The following is a 15,240-nucleotide window of genomic DNA, read 5'->3' as shown; positions in this document are numbered from 1 at the left end:
GTGCGGGTGTTCATCTTTATCAGCACACCACAGAACGGGGACAGTAGGGGTATTGTCTCTCTTTTAGGGCAAATAACAGGAAGATACAAATATATCCCTCGGGCCGAGGAATTTTCTCCCAGTGGCTCCATGGGGGACCTGGATCAGATAGAACAGCCCAGATTTCACGCAGTTCTCTGGGTAGACGGGAGCCCTCGGGGCTCAGGCAGAAATAACCATCGAATGGGAAGCATCTCGTGTGGGGCAGAGCCCCAGCCTCTCTACACCTGCCCACCCTGCTCGGGAGCTCAGAGCTTATCTCCTGGCAGCTTGGCCTCGGTGACCCACAGCAGGCCTGAGGGCTGGGACATCCACTTTGCCGTCCCGCTGCACACCTTACTGTCCTCGTGTCCTGCCTTTACAGCCAGCACAGCACCCTGGCTGCGGCCGGGCCGAAGGCTGGTCTCTGCAGCCGTGGGTGAGCCCGCCTGCTCCTTGCTGCCTGTCTGTCCCCCCCTCAGACGTGGCGGCTTTGGCCCCAGGCCCTGCCGCAGGGGACCTGACCCGCCCCTCGCCTGAACCCCTCCCTGCACAGGCACCCCAAGGCTCTTCCACGCACCCCATCTCTTCGGCTGCTTTCTGAAACAACGCGTCCCCTCCAGATGGAACGTCGCCCACGGAGGTTCGCGCTGGAGTCCAGCCTCAGGCCGGGCACCGTGCCTCTCGCTGCGTCTAGACGCTCTTCCACAGTCACCCTGAAAACATCCTGCTGAGTGGCCAAGTTGTTTTCTATTTTGTCCCCCTTTCCGTGACGTCATCAGGATCCTATCATTTTAGAGCAGGAGGGAGCTCCGTCCTGTTTACTGGGTGCCCCGCGCGCCCGTCCTCGGGTGTGACACGGAGACGCTGTCGTGTGCCCCATGGACCGTGGACCGTAGACCACCGTGAGGTCTGCACGTGGCAGGAGTGACGCGCCTGGAGTACAGGGGCCCTGATGAGCGGGGGCTGGTGTTTTTCTTTATTCGTAGCTAGAAGCAAAAAGTCGAGAGTTGAAACTTGCCCGAGGTGAGAAAAGCTAGGCTGGGTTAGGACCCGGGTCTCCTGACGACATCCTGCTACATGGTCAGGGGCTTCTGAGAGACGGACCGACAGACAGACAGACAAGAGATCATCTAGAAGCATACAACACGCCATCCAACGCCAGGATGGCGAGGCCGGCGAGAGACAGGACAGGGAGTGAGCGAGGGACCGTGTGAAGGAACCACCCAGGTGGAGGCGAGGTCAAGGGTCACCCTAGCGTCGTGCTCTGGCGGCAGGGGAGGGCAGAGGTGGAGCCTTTGATGGAGAGCAGACCTGAGCCAGCCCAGGAAGGGGAAGGGAGGGGAGGACCTTCAGGGAGACCGGTTCCCATGTCGTTCCCAAATCCCAGCTCACAAAGATGTGCCTTTGAACAAAATCTGAGTTTCATCCCAGGATTTTGAATTCCAGTGGCAGATAATCTGAGAAGCGATGAAACACCATAAAGGATAAAGGATAAAGAAAGCACAGCTGCAGTCATGTCCTGTCCCTAAAAGCGTATAAATCCTCTTTAATTCAGGCTTACCAGGTGAAAGGTGATTCGAATTAATGAGGAGTCTTAATCACTCACACACATGACTCTCCAAAATACGAAGGGACAAGTTAAGGGACCGAACGCTGGCTGGTGGGGGTCGTGAGGGGAGCTCCCTGACGCACGTCGGGGGCCCCCGGGACGCCAAGTGTTAACCACACGGCAGCGGCCGCCCCGGCGTTCCCGGCGCCTGGGCGTGCTGGTCAGGTGGTTTCTGCGCCTCCCGCCGTCTCAGCTGTAGGCACGCTGTCTCACACTCTGAAAAAGAAACCTGGTCAGCGCAGTCCCACACGGAAATTCAGTGTGTACGCAGACGGGGCCCGGGTCTCAGACATACATACATTCATCTTTTTTTAACGCAGTTACTTGTTTGTTCTTTGGGGAGGGTTGGTATCTCTTCTTCACTAGGAGTGGTATTCGAATGGCCGTAGTCACTCACCCGGGGCCACACCTCCCTCTTGACGTTTTTAAAGTATTGTGTCTGATCGTGTTCTTATTGGTGGTCTGTGTCTGCCTGGGCAGTCTTTGTGCCGGGTTGGAAAGTTCGGTTTGTGCAAGATATCTTTCCTTAGTTCCCTGCGTTAGTTTGGGAATGTGCGTGCGATAATGACGTTGGTCAGTTGCTTTCGTACGGGGCACAGACAGACTTTCCTCCAGTGGCCGGGGGGACATAGAGGCCCCCAGTCCCCCGTGAGGCTTGCTGCAGCCTCTGTGGATGAACCACACGCCCACGCGGACCACGCCGCCCTCGGACAGAGGCTGCCTCCGTGCCGTCTGATCTCCCCCCGTGCCCCTCGAAATCTGCCGAACATGGGCGTCGCTTTTCACCTGCAAATCCTGACAACATAAAAATAACAATACGACACCTAAAAGCCGGCGTAGATGTACTGAGGTTAGAGCTGGTGTAAAAACATGGATTTATATCACTCTCGTAGCAGTGGGTGAGTTTCAGAGGAGAGCTGGGGCTAACGGAGAGAGAAATGGATCTAAAGTGTAAAGGCCCAGGCCAGGGAAGAATACAAGCAACAATGTAGCTCATCAGGACAGATGGCGTGACAGACAAGGGGGAGGCGAGCAGAACGGGAGTCTCGTGCTTCCACCACAGTCATGGTGAGGGGCCAGCGGGTGCTGTCGGAAGTCGGAGGACCGAGTTCATTGCGTCAGCTTGGACTAGCCGAGGTGAGGGCCAGAAGGGCCGGGGATTGGAAGGGAAACCGACTCTGACAAAGCAGATGCCCACCGCAGAGGTGTCGGCGGTGACGCAGAAATGAGCGGGCTACAGGGAGGGGCACGTTCTCCCAGAGTCGGGAGCGCAGCCCGGACACAAGCTCCCACACCTTGTGGCTGCCGGGGCACCGTCATCCCTGGGAGACATGCTCTTCTCGTGGGGCAGGACGCCAAGGGCCCTTTGCCGGGAGCCTGGGGCGGACGCTTTCGCTTCTCGGGACAGTGTGACTCCATGGAGGGTGAAGGCTTTGGAGCCGGACAGACGCAGGGCTCAGGCCAGCTCTGCTGGCGACTTTCTGTGTGACCTCAGGCAGACTGCTCCCTGGCAGGACCACCGGAGGCTCAGGAGGTGCGGACCGTCAGGCGTGCGGCAGGAGGGCGCTGCTGCGGTGGCCACGCTGACCACATTGCCCTCGTTTTCAGGACGCCGGGAGTCTCAGAGCTTGGGCCTGGGCTCCCGATGCACCCGAACTCCAGGCGCGCCCTCCTCCAGAACCAGGCAGGGGCAAGGGAGGTGCTAGGGGAGGTCCAGGAGAAGGGCCGCTGGTCGTCGGTCAGTGGGTGGGAAAGGACATGTGTCCAGCAGGACACCCCGGGACAGCTGGCCGCCACGGCGGGGCGGATGGCCATCGGAGGCAGAACAGAGCTGTGCCAGCCTGTCCAGGGTCCTGCAGACACGCTGTGATGGTGGTCACTGTGGACAGGGCTGGGCTGCCGGCCCCCGTCTGCGTGGCCGTGGTAGTGATCCGCAGTGGTTAGGGGCTGAGTGCTAGGGCACACTGTGTCTGACCCCACGGGATCGTCCTCCTGGCCCCCCACATGGGGGGCGGGCTGAGACTCCTTCTGCAGGCGGCAGGTGCCAGGAAGCTTGGCCACTGATGGGGCCAAAGGCTGTGTGAGTGGGAGGACCGAAGGAGCCCAAGGAGATGCCTGAAGGAGCAGAGATGCCCACCCGGGGCAGGGAAGCCACGGAGACGCAAGCTGCTTGAGGCCCGGAGGGCCTGTCCCGAGGGCCAGCAGCCCATCTCCATGGGGCCGTCACACCCACAGGACGCCCTGCGAAGGCAGAGCTGGGTTCAGCGCTGCTGGCCTGGTCCCCTGAGGGTCCCCGTTGAACTGAGTGGCTTGGCTGTCATTAGCGGTTTGGAGGTCACGGCGCCACCACTTCTGGTCTTAGCGCAGGACTCAGCGGCTGGACCACAGTTGTCTGGGAGCCCAGGAGGCTCGGGCCGGGTCTGCAAGTCCACTCTGCCTCTTCAGATGCGGGCAGAGGGGCCCCAGCAGGGCCTGGTGGGGGAGGCCTGGTCCTTAATGAAGCCCGATCAACCATGAACCCTTGATGATCAGGGGACTTTGAGAGACGGTCAGAGCCGGGGGCCTGCCCCGAGCTGATGTACTCCCTTCTGCGTCCTTGACAGTGGGGCGAGCTGTTTCAGGGGAGCACCCGGCCCAGAGCCACAGGGGTGGGGCTTCTGGGAGGAGCGGGAGCGCTGGGCTGGCGGGAGGAAGCGGGGTGTGCAGACAGACAGACAGACATGGTCTGAGCACAGGTGTGAGAGCCTGCGGGGCAGCCGGCTCCAGGGAGAAGGGCGCTCCGGGCAAGAAGACCCTTGGGGGTTGAGGGCAGGGCCACTGGAAGGCGGGCAGGGGCAGGGACAGAGAAAGCAGCCGCCATCCGCGCTGCTCCCTGGGTCCTCCGGGCGCCGAAGACCACGGGGAAGAGGAAGCTGTTTTCACATCTAGTTCCATGAAGGAAGAAGAGGGGGCCTGGTGCCCCGAGCCCCTCCCTTCATCACTGAGCCTGGCTTCGCTCCCAAGAGCCCCAGCCTGCTGCTCAGATGCTGGCCTGGGAGAGGGAAACAGCGCAGAAACACGTGGCTCTGTAGGGTTTCCTGGGTGGCGGGACTAGGACTTCCCCGTGAGTGAGGGCGCAGCTGACCAGCAGCCCTCGTGCCCCCCCCAGGGTACCAGATCGCCTACCGCCTGGCCAGCAGCAGCCCTAACACTTTCACCACCGTGGAGGTCGGCGCCACCGTGAGGCAGTTCACGGCCACTGAGCTGGCCCCGGAGTCCGCGTACGTCTTCCGGCTGTCGGCCAAGACCCGGCAGGGCTGGGGGGAGCCGCTGGAGGCCACCGTCATCACCACCGAGAAGAGAGGTAAGACCGGGAGACCCAATTCCCTGCCGGGCGCGGGGAGGGGAGGTCGCGCGTGCCTGGGGAGGGTGGCTGCGCGAACTGTGCGTTCTTTAAGCACCGCTGAGCCTACCTGGAGCTGGACGCACAGCGGGTCTCACGGCCCGACACTCGCCCCAGGCTGGGCTCTCAGGCCTGATCCTCCCAGGTCCAAAGATAGAGAGCTCTTCTCCTCCAGAGCTTCCTGCAGGTTCCCCCACGGGGACTCGGTCAGGCCGGCACTTTCAGTGTGCGGGGAGCAGCAGGGCTGAGTTTCTCCCCCAGACAGCTCAGAGCCGCAGGCCTTGTTTCTTGCCATCCTCCTTAGACTCCATGCAGCCCCTCTGAAGGAGGGAGAAAGAGTTTTGCTCACAGTCTGATGTGACTTGAACCAAACCCGAGTGCAAGTACTGACATGAGCTCCCCTAAGGGGCAGCCCTGTCCCCTGCCTGCAACGTGCCCCCGCCTGCACCCTGCCCCACAGCTGGAACACCTGCCCCGCCAGGGCCTGCAGGGCCTCGGTCCGCGTGGCTCAGGGAGAGGGGGCCCAGGAGAGCTTTGTCCCTTCCAGTGGGTCCGGGAGGGGCCTGAGAAGCAGGGGCAGGACCCAGGCTGCTGGGGCGAGAAGAAACCTCCCGGCCGAAGGGTGCGCTTCAGCAAAGGTTGCTGATTAAGTTAGATGCGAGGCCCCGGCAGCCCATCCCCTGGGGCCGGCACTCAATCGCTGCTTTATTTCACGCCACACCTTCGAATCAGAGTCGATACTCTTCCTGATAAACAGTGAAGGAATGATTCCTCCATCTGTGGAGCTGCTCTGTTGAAATCAATGGGGCGAGGAGACAGGGCGACGGGCAGACGACCCCCACTCAGAAGCCAGGTCCCAGCCCCGCTGCCCGCATCCCAGTCTCCATCCCTGCAGGCACGGAGTGGCCAGTGACAACCCCCAGGCACCCCTGCTCCACATGCCTTTACGGTTTCAGGCCCAGGTCGACTTCCAGGGAGAGGAGATCGGTGTTAAAGATGCACTCGTCCCCAAATCAGAAAGTGGGAGCGAGTCCTCGGGGCGCCCAGGTGTCGTTCACGATGCCTTACGTGGCGGTGCTGTCGGGGAGCATGGGTGGGTTCACCTCCAGTCTGTCTGTCTGCCTGTCTTTCTCTGCTCTGAGGATGGAACATTCCAAGAGCAAGCAGGGGTCTCCAGTCAGATCCAAGCTGGGCCCCGGCCGAAGTCAGAGACCCTCACATCCCTGCGGAGCCAGGAACAGTCTGCAGGTCATGTAATCCACGCGTCCGACTCTCTGGGCCGCCACAGTGCCTCCCCCTGCGTAATTTCACTGCGAGCCTCTCACATGTCCCTGATCTGTCCTCTTTTGGTTGCAGAGCGGCCGGCGCCCCCCAGGGAGCTCCTGGTGCCCCAAGCGGAAGTGACCGCGCGCAGCCTGTGGCTCCAGTGGGTCCCGGGCAGCGACGGGGCCTCCCCGATCCGGTACTTCACGGTGCAGCTGCGCGAGCTGCCCCGGGGACAGTGGCAGACCTACTCCTCGTCCATCAGCCACGAGGCCACAGCCTGTGCCGTTGAAAGGTACCCAGAGGGCCAGAGGGACCCTCCCCAGCCAGCTCCTGCCCACTGAGTAGGGAGTCTGTGCAGGACGCGGAGACGCGCCACTGAAAGCCCGTGTCTCCTCTTCTAGTCAGCGCTCCTGTACCAGGACCCATAGTCCTTGCATCCCGCGTCCGCTTCCAAAGCCCACCCGGGCCGCTTCCCCGCCAGTCCTCGCGAGCGGCCCGGCACAGATGGTCCGCCCGCCCCGGGCCCCGGGGACTGACGAGGCTCAGATGACCAGGCGGTGGGGCCCTGAGCCCGGGAGGGGGACTGAGGCTCCCCAGTGCCCGAGAGGCACGGAGTGGGGGGCGGCGGGGAGGGCAGCCCAGCCTGCCACTGTCACCGTGTCACAGGCCGGAGAGAGGCCCTTCTCTGTGCTGTCTCTGCGTCAGCGAGGTGGACAGAGTCCGCCTGGGGGCCGCCCTTCCTTAGTGACAGTGACGGCTGATGGGGCAGGAGCAGAGCCCTGCCCCCGAGCCAGCTGTTTGGGGAACTGCTGGGCAGGAGGGAGGGGCTGCACCGCCGGCCGCGGCTGGACCCGCTGTGTCGTGATCCCACCTGGGCCTCTTCTCTCGGCCGCCCCCCTCCTTACGGCGAAGGAGACTAGGGCTGGGAGGGGTTACGTCACCCGCCAGAATCCTACAGATGGAACAGTCTAGACGGGCGGGTCTACGAAGTGGCCTCGGGCCCCGCGTCCTCACGTCCGCCCGCATGGAAGCCCCCGACCTGGGAGGGTGATGGCAGCGGCCCGGGGAGACGCCTTGGCACCTTCACTGTGCTTCCCGCCCGGCCCTGGCGTTGTCACTTCCTGCCAGGCTCGTGCTCCGGGGCTGCGGAGGGGCCACTAAGTCGTGGGTCCCACTGTCCCCCGTGGGTGCTAGAACCCTCGCCTGGACCTCCTAGGAGGACGGAGGAGGCCAGGACCATGGTTTCCTAGGCGGACCAAGGTCTTCTCATCGTTCAGAACGAGCCCCGTGCCGGCTGCCGCCTTCACGTCCACCTGCTCGTGGAATCCCCACGACAGCCCCGGGCACTGCCGTCCTAGTTCCGCGGGTGAGGAACAGGCTCAGAGGTCGGTTTGGTACCTCACCTGCAGCCCTGCCCAGCCAGCAGGGAGCACGTGCGGGCTTCCCTGGGCACCCCACCCTCCCCGTCGCAAGGCCGCCAGTCTGCTGTCCACTGAGCAGAGACCAGGAGCTGTGCCATCATCAGAGACCCCCAGAGGCACAGCTCAGGGCTGGGGTTGGAGCGTGGCGCTGTCACTCGCTCCCGTGCCAGCAGCGGGGCTGAAGGAGAAGGGGACCACGCCCCTGGTCCAAGGAGCCGGCACCGACGGGGCTGAGGCTGTGCCCACGGCGGGTGCTTTCGGCTCCGGGCGGCTGTGCGGCCGGCCTGCACCCTGACGGGGTGAGCATAGCAGCCCGGGCAGCTTGCAGGGACCTTACGGCAGCTCCGCTTTGGCGCACAGAACGGGCGCCCCCTTTGGAGGTGACTTCAGAGGCAGCCGCAGGCCAAGAAGGAAGGCAGCTCGCCACTTATAGCCGCGGCCTCCTGGGACCCCAAGTGATATACCTGGTCTGAGTGACTCCCTCATCCCGTGATCCAGAAAGCTCTCAGCTCTGGAGATGAGGGATGGACGGTCCCCATGCACACGTTCTGCTTCCGGAAGAGCCGAGGTCCCTGCCTGCTACTTAGAGGCGACATTTGTTCAGGTCCGTCTGCTGGCGAGTAGGGCTTTAGAACACTAGTGACAGTCACGGCAGCTGTAACCGCCTCCTCGTGGTGGGGAGATGAGGCTGGAACGGCATCAGTGTGGACGCGCACCTCCAAGACGCTCCCCACGGCGACCCGGTGGTGAAGCCTCCCGCGCCATCTTCCTGCTGTCATTGTCATCGCCACCGTCACCGTCTCAGTATCACCCAGCCCTCCATCAGTTCCAGAACAATTCCCACATGTTGTCCCACAGGTCGTCCACGTGGAGAGAGAGGCCTGTGGGGTACAGACCAGACATTTTATGATTCCCGTCGTGCAGACGAGGACACGGGGCAGCAGACGTGTCTTAAACAACGAAGGGGCCTCAGCTTCTCTGAATGGGGGAGGGGATCCCTTTGTGGTTCGGACATTCCCTGGGCCTGTAGCTCAAAGCTTCACGGATGCACACCAGCACCCAGCTAATTTACGCGGGTCCAGATGCAGTGAACGGCGTTTATCATCTACACCCCAAGCTCTCAGCAGTCCGTCTATCCCTGAGTGGCCACGGGGCCTTGGAGGAGTGAAACACGGGGCTGGAGGAACCATCCCGTGGTTCCTCTCAGCTCCGGGCCGAAGATTTACCTCGGTGACTGACAGCAGTGAACGGACGGCCAAGTAACAAGGCCCCCAGAATAGCCAAAGCCTGTCCCCGCGGAGCCCGCCAGCCTTACGGCAGCCGTGGGACCCGCAAGGCACAGCTCCCCCTGCTGCGGACACACCCCGCGGGCCAGGATTCTCTTGTGCAGCCCGGGGGTGGGGGTCGGGCGAGCGCGGCCGGGATGCCCAGCTTACTTGGTACAGCACACTCCAGCGTGCTGGGCGCCCGGCTGTAAATAACCCCACGTCCTCGTGTAACCGCGTGAGAGAAAGAAGAGCCGTAACATCCAACTGCCTGTCCTGTCATGGAGCCTCCAACAGACCAATGGTGTGCTCGGGACTTTGCGTTGGAAAGGAGAGGTCCGTGTTTCAGGACAGACAGTTTAATTTGGTGCGGGAGAGACTGTTGTCAGTTTCCTAAGGGGCCATAACCAGCACACGTGGTTCCTCCCCTATCAGTAGAAAACATGTCGCGGGCGGGATCCCGGGAAAGCGATGTCTTGTGCGCTGCCACCGAGTCCATCCCCCTTCCTGCCTCATAGTCCTGGCAGCTACATTCTCCTTTTTTTTTTTTAAAAATTCTTTTTACATTTTACTTTTTCCAGTTGCCTGAAGTCTGCTAGTGGCCAAAAAAACATAAAACGTTTAAACAAAAGTTTAAAACAGAACGTTTAACGATCCACATCTCATGCCTGTACCTACCTCTGGTGAATGTGGGTCCAGGGCACTGGGAGGGGTTGGCTCTGAGGGACCTATTTCAGCATCGCCGGTTCCTGGTTGATGGTTGCGTCCCATAGAAACGCAGTGTAGCTGAAGAGAAGAGCTCTGAGCACAGAGCCACGTGGACGTCCTGGACGTCCCTTTAGGACAGAGCAGTGATGGCGTGGGCTCCGGTGATGGCTGTGTGTCCAGTAACAGTGGGCCCTGCTGTTCCTCTGAACCTGCCCTCTCCGGCAGCCTTTGGGAAGGCAGGAGAGAGAAAGTAACATTTATGAAGCGCCTACTGTGTGACCGATTGCCAGACCTCACGAGGTGGGTTGTGTCATGTAACTTCCCCTGGAAGCGTGGGTATCATTACGTCTGTTTTCATAGATGAACTGAGTGAGACTCAGAGAAATTAAACGGCGTGCCCCAGTTAGGAGTAGCGGGGTCAGAGTTTAAATTCCTGCTTGGCCGACTCCAAAGTAGAGGCTCAGGGGGGCCTGGAAGAGTGAACAGGGGGCAGAACTGGCGGAAATCGGAGGGCTTGTTCCTTATTCATTTATCAAGTAGTCATGAAGTCCTGCTGTGCCCAGAGGGAGCGATGGGCTGGGATGGATGGGCGATGAGGGTGTGCTCAGGGTAGAAGGTAGACCAGTAATCCAAAGGAGCAGCTCCGCAGAGATGAGGAACCTGCAGAGGATGGAGACCAGGAGGCGGACACGGTAACCGTGGTCACGTCTCCAGGGCGATGGCCACTCCCTTCACGGCCTCTGAGTCTCTCTTTGCCTGTTTTCAGGCTCCTGACAGGGCTTCCTACCGAGAGGGTAAGCCCTGCAGCTCAGACGCCCTCCTGTCCCCTGCGACTCCCAGGGACAGTCATCGGTCCTGTGAAGGGGGAGAGCCCGCACGGTGCAGGTCTGATGCCGGGAGCTCTGCTTCCCGGTCTCCTCGTCCCAGCCCCTCTGTCACGGGCCTGTCATCAGATGTCATCCCGTCATCAGACATCCTTTACTGCTCCCCTGCTGTGCCCCCGACTCCTGGAGACCCCGGAGGCCAGGAAAGAAAGGGTGGTCTTCAAAGAGCTAGACGTCTGGCCTCAGAGTCCGAAATCATTAGAGAACAGTGAAGTACTGAATATAACGTAATAAGTCACGAGCACGACTGTGTTCTGAGTGGCAGTGCACTAGATAATAAAAGCGCTACATATAAAGACAAGGGTCATTTCCGGGCACCTACCATGTGCCGGACCTGTGCTGACACTCACGTGTCCTCTTATTCAACCCTCCCAAGAAACTTCAGAGACAGATAACGTCACCCCAGCCATTCATCCCTTATGCGGGCATTCACTGAGCACCTCCTGGGTACCAGGCACTGCCATTGGTGCTGGGGACAAGGCAATAAATGAGGCCTCGGTCCCTGTCCCAAAGGAGTCCTGCGTCTTGTAAATAAGACAGTCGTCAAGGAAACAGTTAATTACAAATTGCGACGGAGGAGACGAGGAAGTGAACGGGGTGTAGGGGACGGTGGGCAGGGGACAGGCTTCGCCTGGAGCTGGTGAAGCTGACACCTGCAGGACGAGAACACTACGGCCGCTTCTCAGTTCTGAGCGCCGGCTGTGGGCCAGCCTCCCCCCCCACCGCCCGTCTCCCCGAACTCATCCCAGCAACAGCCTCACGGTGTGGGCACTGCTATCAGCCCAGATGGGGAGACGGGGAGAGACGGAGGCCGGGGGAGGAAAGACGTGGTTACCTCCGCCATTCATGAAATCCCTCCTGGGAAGCTGGGGACAGATGGGAACTTACCTGTCTGTTTTAACTGAATAAAGAATGTCGCCCAAAAACCAGATCGTCCTTCAGGGGGGGACTTTGGAAGCGTCTCCACTAAAGCCAGGCCCTGTGGAATCGGGGCGCCGATGGACTAGCGGGCAGCAGGGTGCAGTCGGCTCTGGGGGGCCGGGAAGCAGCGGCATCTGTCGAGGTGTCAGCTCACAGGGGACCACTGCCATCCGTCTTACGCACGAGGCGATCTGAAAACAGGTAGAGAAAACCTCTCTGATTGTGCTTTCCAAAAATGGTTGTCAGTGTTTCAAAAGGCAGAATCCCTTCTCTAAACAGAGTGTCACCCAGAACCAGTTACAGACCAGGTGGAAGTGGAGCTGCTGTTGGTTGGTGCAGGGGGAACGGAGGCCCTGGATGCCCGGAGGGTCCCTCGGGGTCTCAGGGGTTCCTCAGTGCTCAGTTTGAAAACCACTGGTCTACAGGCTGGGTCAGAGCCAGGGGAAGGGTTGGTCAGAGGCAGGGAGGGCTGTGCTGAGACCAAGTTGAGGAAACTTGGGGATGGTTTGGACTCGAGGGACGGGGAGGGAGCGTCTAGAATCACTTCGGATCTTCGGGTCCGGGAAACGGAGAGGACAGCGGGGCCGCTGCCTGAGACACAGCCACTGCTGGGAGGGAAAGGGGGACGCAGGGCCCTCATCTGCTCCTCTGGAAATAAAACCCGAAGGACGGTGACAGCGGCCGGCCAGCCAGCCGGGTGCTGAGCGGGGCTGAGCTAGGGGAGCGCCGCCGGGGAACTGGGTGGAGGTCTGTGTGTCGTCCACACAGCGGAGTTTGTCTGGGTGGGTGGGGGGCTGGATGGATGGATGCATGGGAGGGAGGAAGGCTGGAAGGGAGAGAGGAAGCCTGCAGTGGCGACACCAAGGAGAGCACTCATGTCCCGAAAGTCTCCTCCGTGGGCCGAGGGGGACATCTTCTCACATGGACAGCCAACACTGTCTTGGCCTTACTTAAGGTGGGAGGCAGTGTTACTTCAGGGCGAGACCCCTCTTCCAGCCTCCGCCCCCCAGCCACTGACCAGTCCTCCGGCGGAGGGTGGGGGCCTCTGTCCGCTCGCCGTGAAACAGGAATCCTGACGGCTCTACCCTGCAGAGCTGCCCTGCGGCTTAGATGGGGCTGTGCTGCTCGAGTCTGGCTCAGTCGGCGGGAGGGGGCGGCGCAGGGGCAGCCCCTGGAGCCAGGCCCCGGCTGGGCTGGCACGGAGCTCCGCGAAGGAGCGCTGGGCTGCGGGAGGAGGTGAGCGCCTGCTCTCCGTGCTCCGATGCCCCGTGCCTGCGCCGGTGTGAGATCGGCTCCTCCTGAGAAGTCCTCCGAGCTGCTGGGAGAGCAGCGATTCGCTGCGCACAGGTGTCTCCGACTGCAGGAAGCGGTAGTCCCTCCCCAGGAGCCCTAGGCAAGCGCTCCATTCCCCCTGCTGGGGAGTTCTGGGCTCCCCCCGCCCCCGGGAATCTCCTGTCTCCCTAGACCGGCCAGTGAGCCAGGGCTGGGTGCTGGGAGCTGCTCCCCAGACAGTCCCGGGCGCCCGGGGGTTCAGCCGCAGCCCCAGAATGCCCGCTCCTCGCCGCCGCCCGGGGCCTGCGGACAGGCAGAGGTCTCTGCGGTCACGGGTCCCTTCCGTGTTTCAGGCTGAGGCCCTTCACCTCCTACAAGCTGCGCCTGAAGGCCACCAATGACATTGGGGACAGTGACTTCAGCGCGGAGACGGAGGCGGTAACCACGCTGCAGGACGGTGAGCAAGGGGCCCACTTCCCGCTGCCGCCTTTGCGCCCCGGAACCCCGGCTCCTAGAGAGACCCACTCTCGTCTTGAGCCAGGAAGGGGAGTGGGGGGAGTGGCCGTGGGCAGTGGAGTTCAATTAGCAGCAGAAGCTGGGCGCTCCTGTACAGCCCAGGGCCGTAAATCAAGACTTCAAGGGCTTCCAAATGGAGGAGGTTTCTTTGATTGGCTTCCAAACCCCGACCATCCATTAGCATCCCTGAGACTGAATAATGTATAGGGTCATTAAAGATAGATGTCGTGGGGTAGCTGTGTTTTAAGAGGTTTTCCCCATTTTTCTCATTCACGAGCCACCCAGTTCTGTCACTTGACAAAAGCACAGTTAAGTGATGGAAGTGAGACCCCCCCCTAACAGCTCCAGGTGGCTTTTCACCCGCCCTGTCCTGCTCAGAGGAATTGGGCCCGAAGATCCGTTGTGAGTTTGTTTGGCAATCAATAATCAAACCAGGCTCGGAGGGAGCTGGGAGACGGTGACCTCAAGTCCACCCAGCGGACAGGCAGGTGCTTGGGTAGGAAGGGAACGCTGCTGCATAAGGGTGCTGGGCTCTGATCCCGGACTGCAGACCCCAGCCCTTAGCTCGCCCAGCGGTGCTTTACAATAATCCCCAGACCTGCCCCGAGCACCTCTCCCCCGGTTAACGCAGCAGGGGAACAAGGCTCAAACCAGCCCACGCCGGCCTGCTCGCCCCAGGACCCCCCCACCTTCAGCTCTGCTCTTTCTGTAAGCTGGGAGGGCGGCTTCTCCAACACCAGGCCGCCAGTGACCTGAAGGACCAGCTAAGGGGTTCCGGGGACCCTTCTAGCTCTTCAAGGGCACACAGAGACTATTTGCAACAGAGCAGAAGCCACCGGGGCCCCCTGGTGGTCCTGACCGGGGACATGCCGCCCAGCTCATGGGAGGCTGCAATCCCAGCCGAGCTCCCGGGGAGGAGGGGCGGGACCTGGCCCTGGAGAACCTGAGGTTGTGGCTCCCGCTTTAATCGCACGTTTAACACAACCAAGGTTCCACTTCAGCTAAGCGCTGATTGTTAGAAGAAAGAAAATACAGCACGCTGGTTTGGGGGGGAGTCTCTGAGAAGGACTGTGGAAGCAGGACGCACCACCCCACCCCCCCCACCCCCCCCCCCCCCCCCCCCCCCCCCCCCCCCCCCCGCCACCTCCCTCCGCCCCTCACGGGCTCAGTCAGAAGAGGACCTCTCTCACCCCTTTCATATTCAGATCACTCCTTTGGATGCGTTTTTCGGAGATTTGTGATTTCTCTTTGCCCTGGAACAGGCTTGTGTTGTCATTGCATCGTCTCAAAGTCCAGCTCTCGGCAGAGGCTGACTCCAGGGGTGGGCAGCCTTGTGCTGGGGGAGGGGCTTGGGAGCCTGTGGATGGTTTTGCTAATAAACGTTTCCTTATAACAGTGTTTAGGGTACTGAGACCACCCCCATAATAGTAATCCTGTGTGATCAGGAAAGCTGGATCAGGGTCTTAAGATAGAACAGCAGGAGGTCGGAGGGTGCAGGGTAGAGAGCTGTCCCTGGGCGGGACGGGGAGGCCTGACAGGTGCAGGGGAGACTCACAGAGCAGGGACCCAGGGCCATGTCGGGACGGTGTGCCAGGCACACCCTGGGGCAGGGCGGGGCGGGGAGAACTCCTCAGTCATTCTGCTCAAAGCCCACTTCTGAACCTTAACTGTGTGTCGGGTGTCAGGATGTCACAGTGGGGCAGCCATAAGGAGGCCAATCCGATGCTGAGACAGGGCCGCACAGGCCCAGCGGGAGCAGAGGTGGGGAAGGGCTGTCAGGAAGGCCAGCTGGGCATGGCAGGCACTCCAGAGAGCAGGGCGGGGCTGTGGGCAGGGGTCAAACTGACCTTGTCCCCCAGGGAGTAGAGCAGAGCCACCACCGAGACCCAGACCTGGGCAGGCGTCCCTCCGGCCCCCAGAAGCCAGCCTCCGTCCCTGACAGTCACGTCTGTGTTTAAAGCCAAGGGCACCGTGG

General features: G+C 61.3%; 1 protein-coding gene across 1 annotated transcript in view; it reads left to right on the top strand.

The window, feature by feature from the left end:
• The window catches only part of SDK1 (sidekick cell adhesion molecule 1), a 530,463-nt gene that overhangs the window by 441,671 nt on the left and 73,552 nt on the right, over positions 1-15,240 (top strand). The window contains exons 28-30 of the mRNA XM_032606677.1: positions 4,779-4,973; positions 6,369-6,570; positions 13,103-13,206. Of these exons, the coding sequence (XP_032462568.1) occupies positions 4,779-4,973; positions 6,369-6,570; positions 13,103-13,206 (501 nt within the window). The remainder of the gene's footprint in view (positions 1-4,778; positions 4,974-6,368; positions 6,571-13,102; positions 13,207-15,240) is intronic.

The sequence above is a fragment of the Phocoena sinus genome, chromosome 15, assembly GCF_008692025.1.
Source record: "Phocoena sinus isolate mPhoSin1 chromosome 15, mPhoSin1.pri, whole genome shotgun sequence".
Classification (NCBI taxonomy): Eukaryota; Metazoa; Chordata; class Mammalia; order Artiodactyla; family Phocoenidae; genus Phocoena; species Phocoena sinus.
The sequence above is the reverse complement of the archived record's forward strand: the minus strand, read 5'-3'. Positions and strand labels throughout refer to the sequence as shown.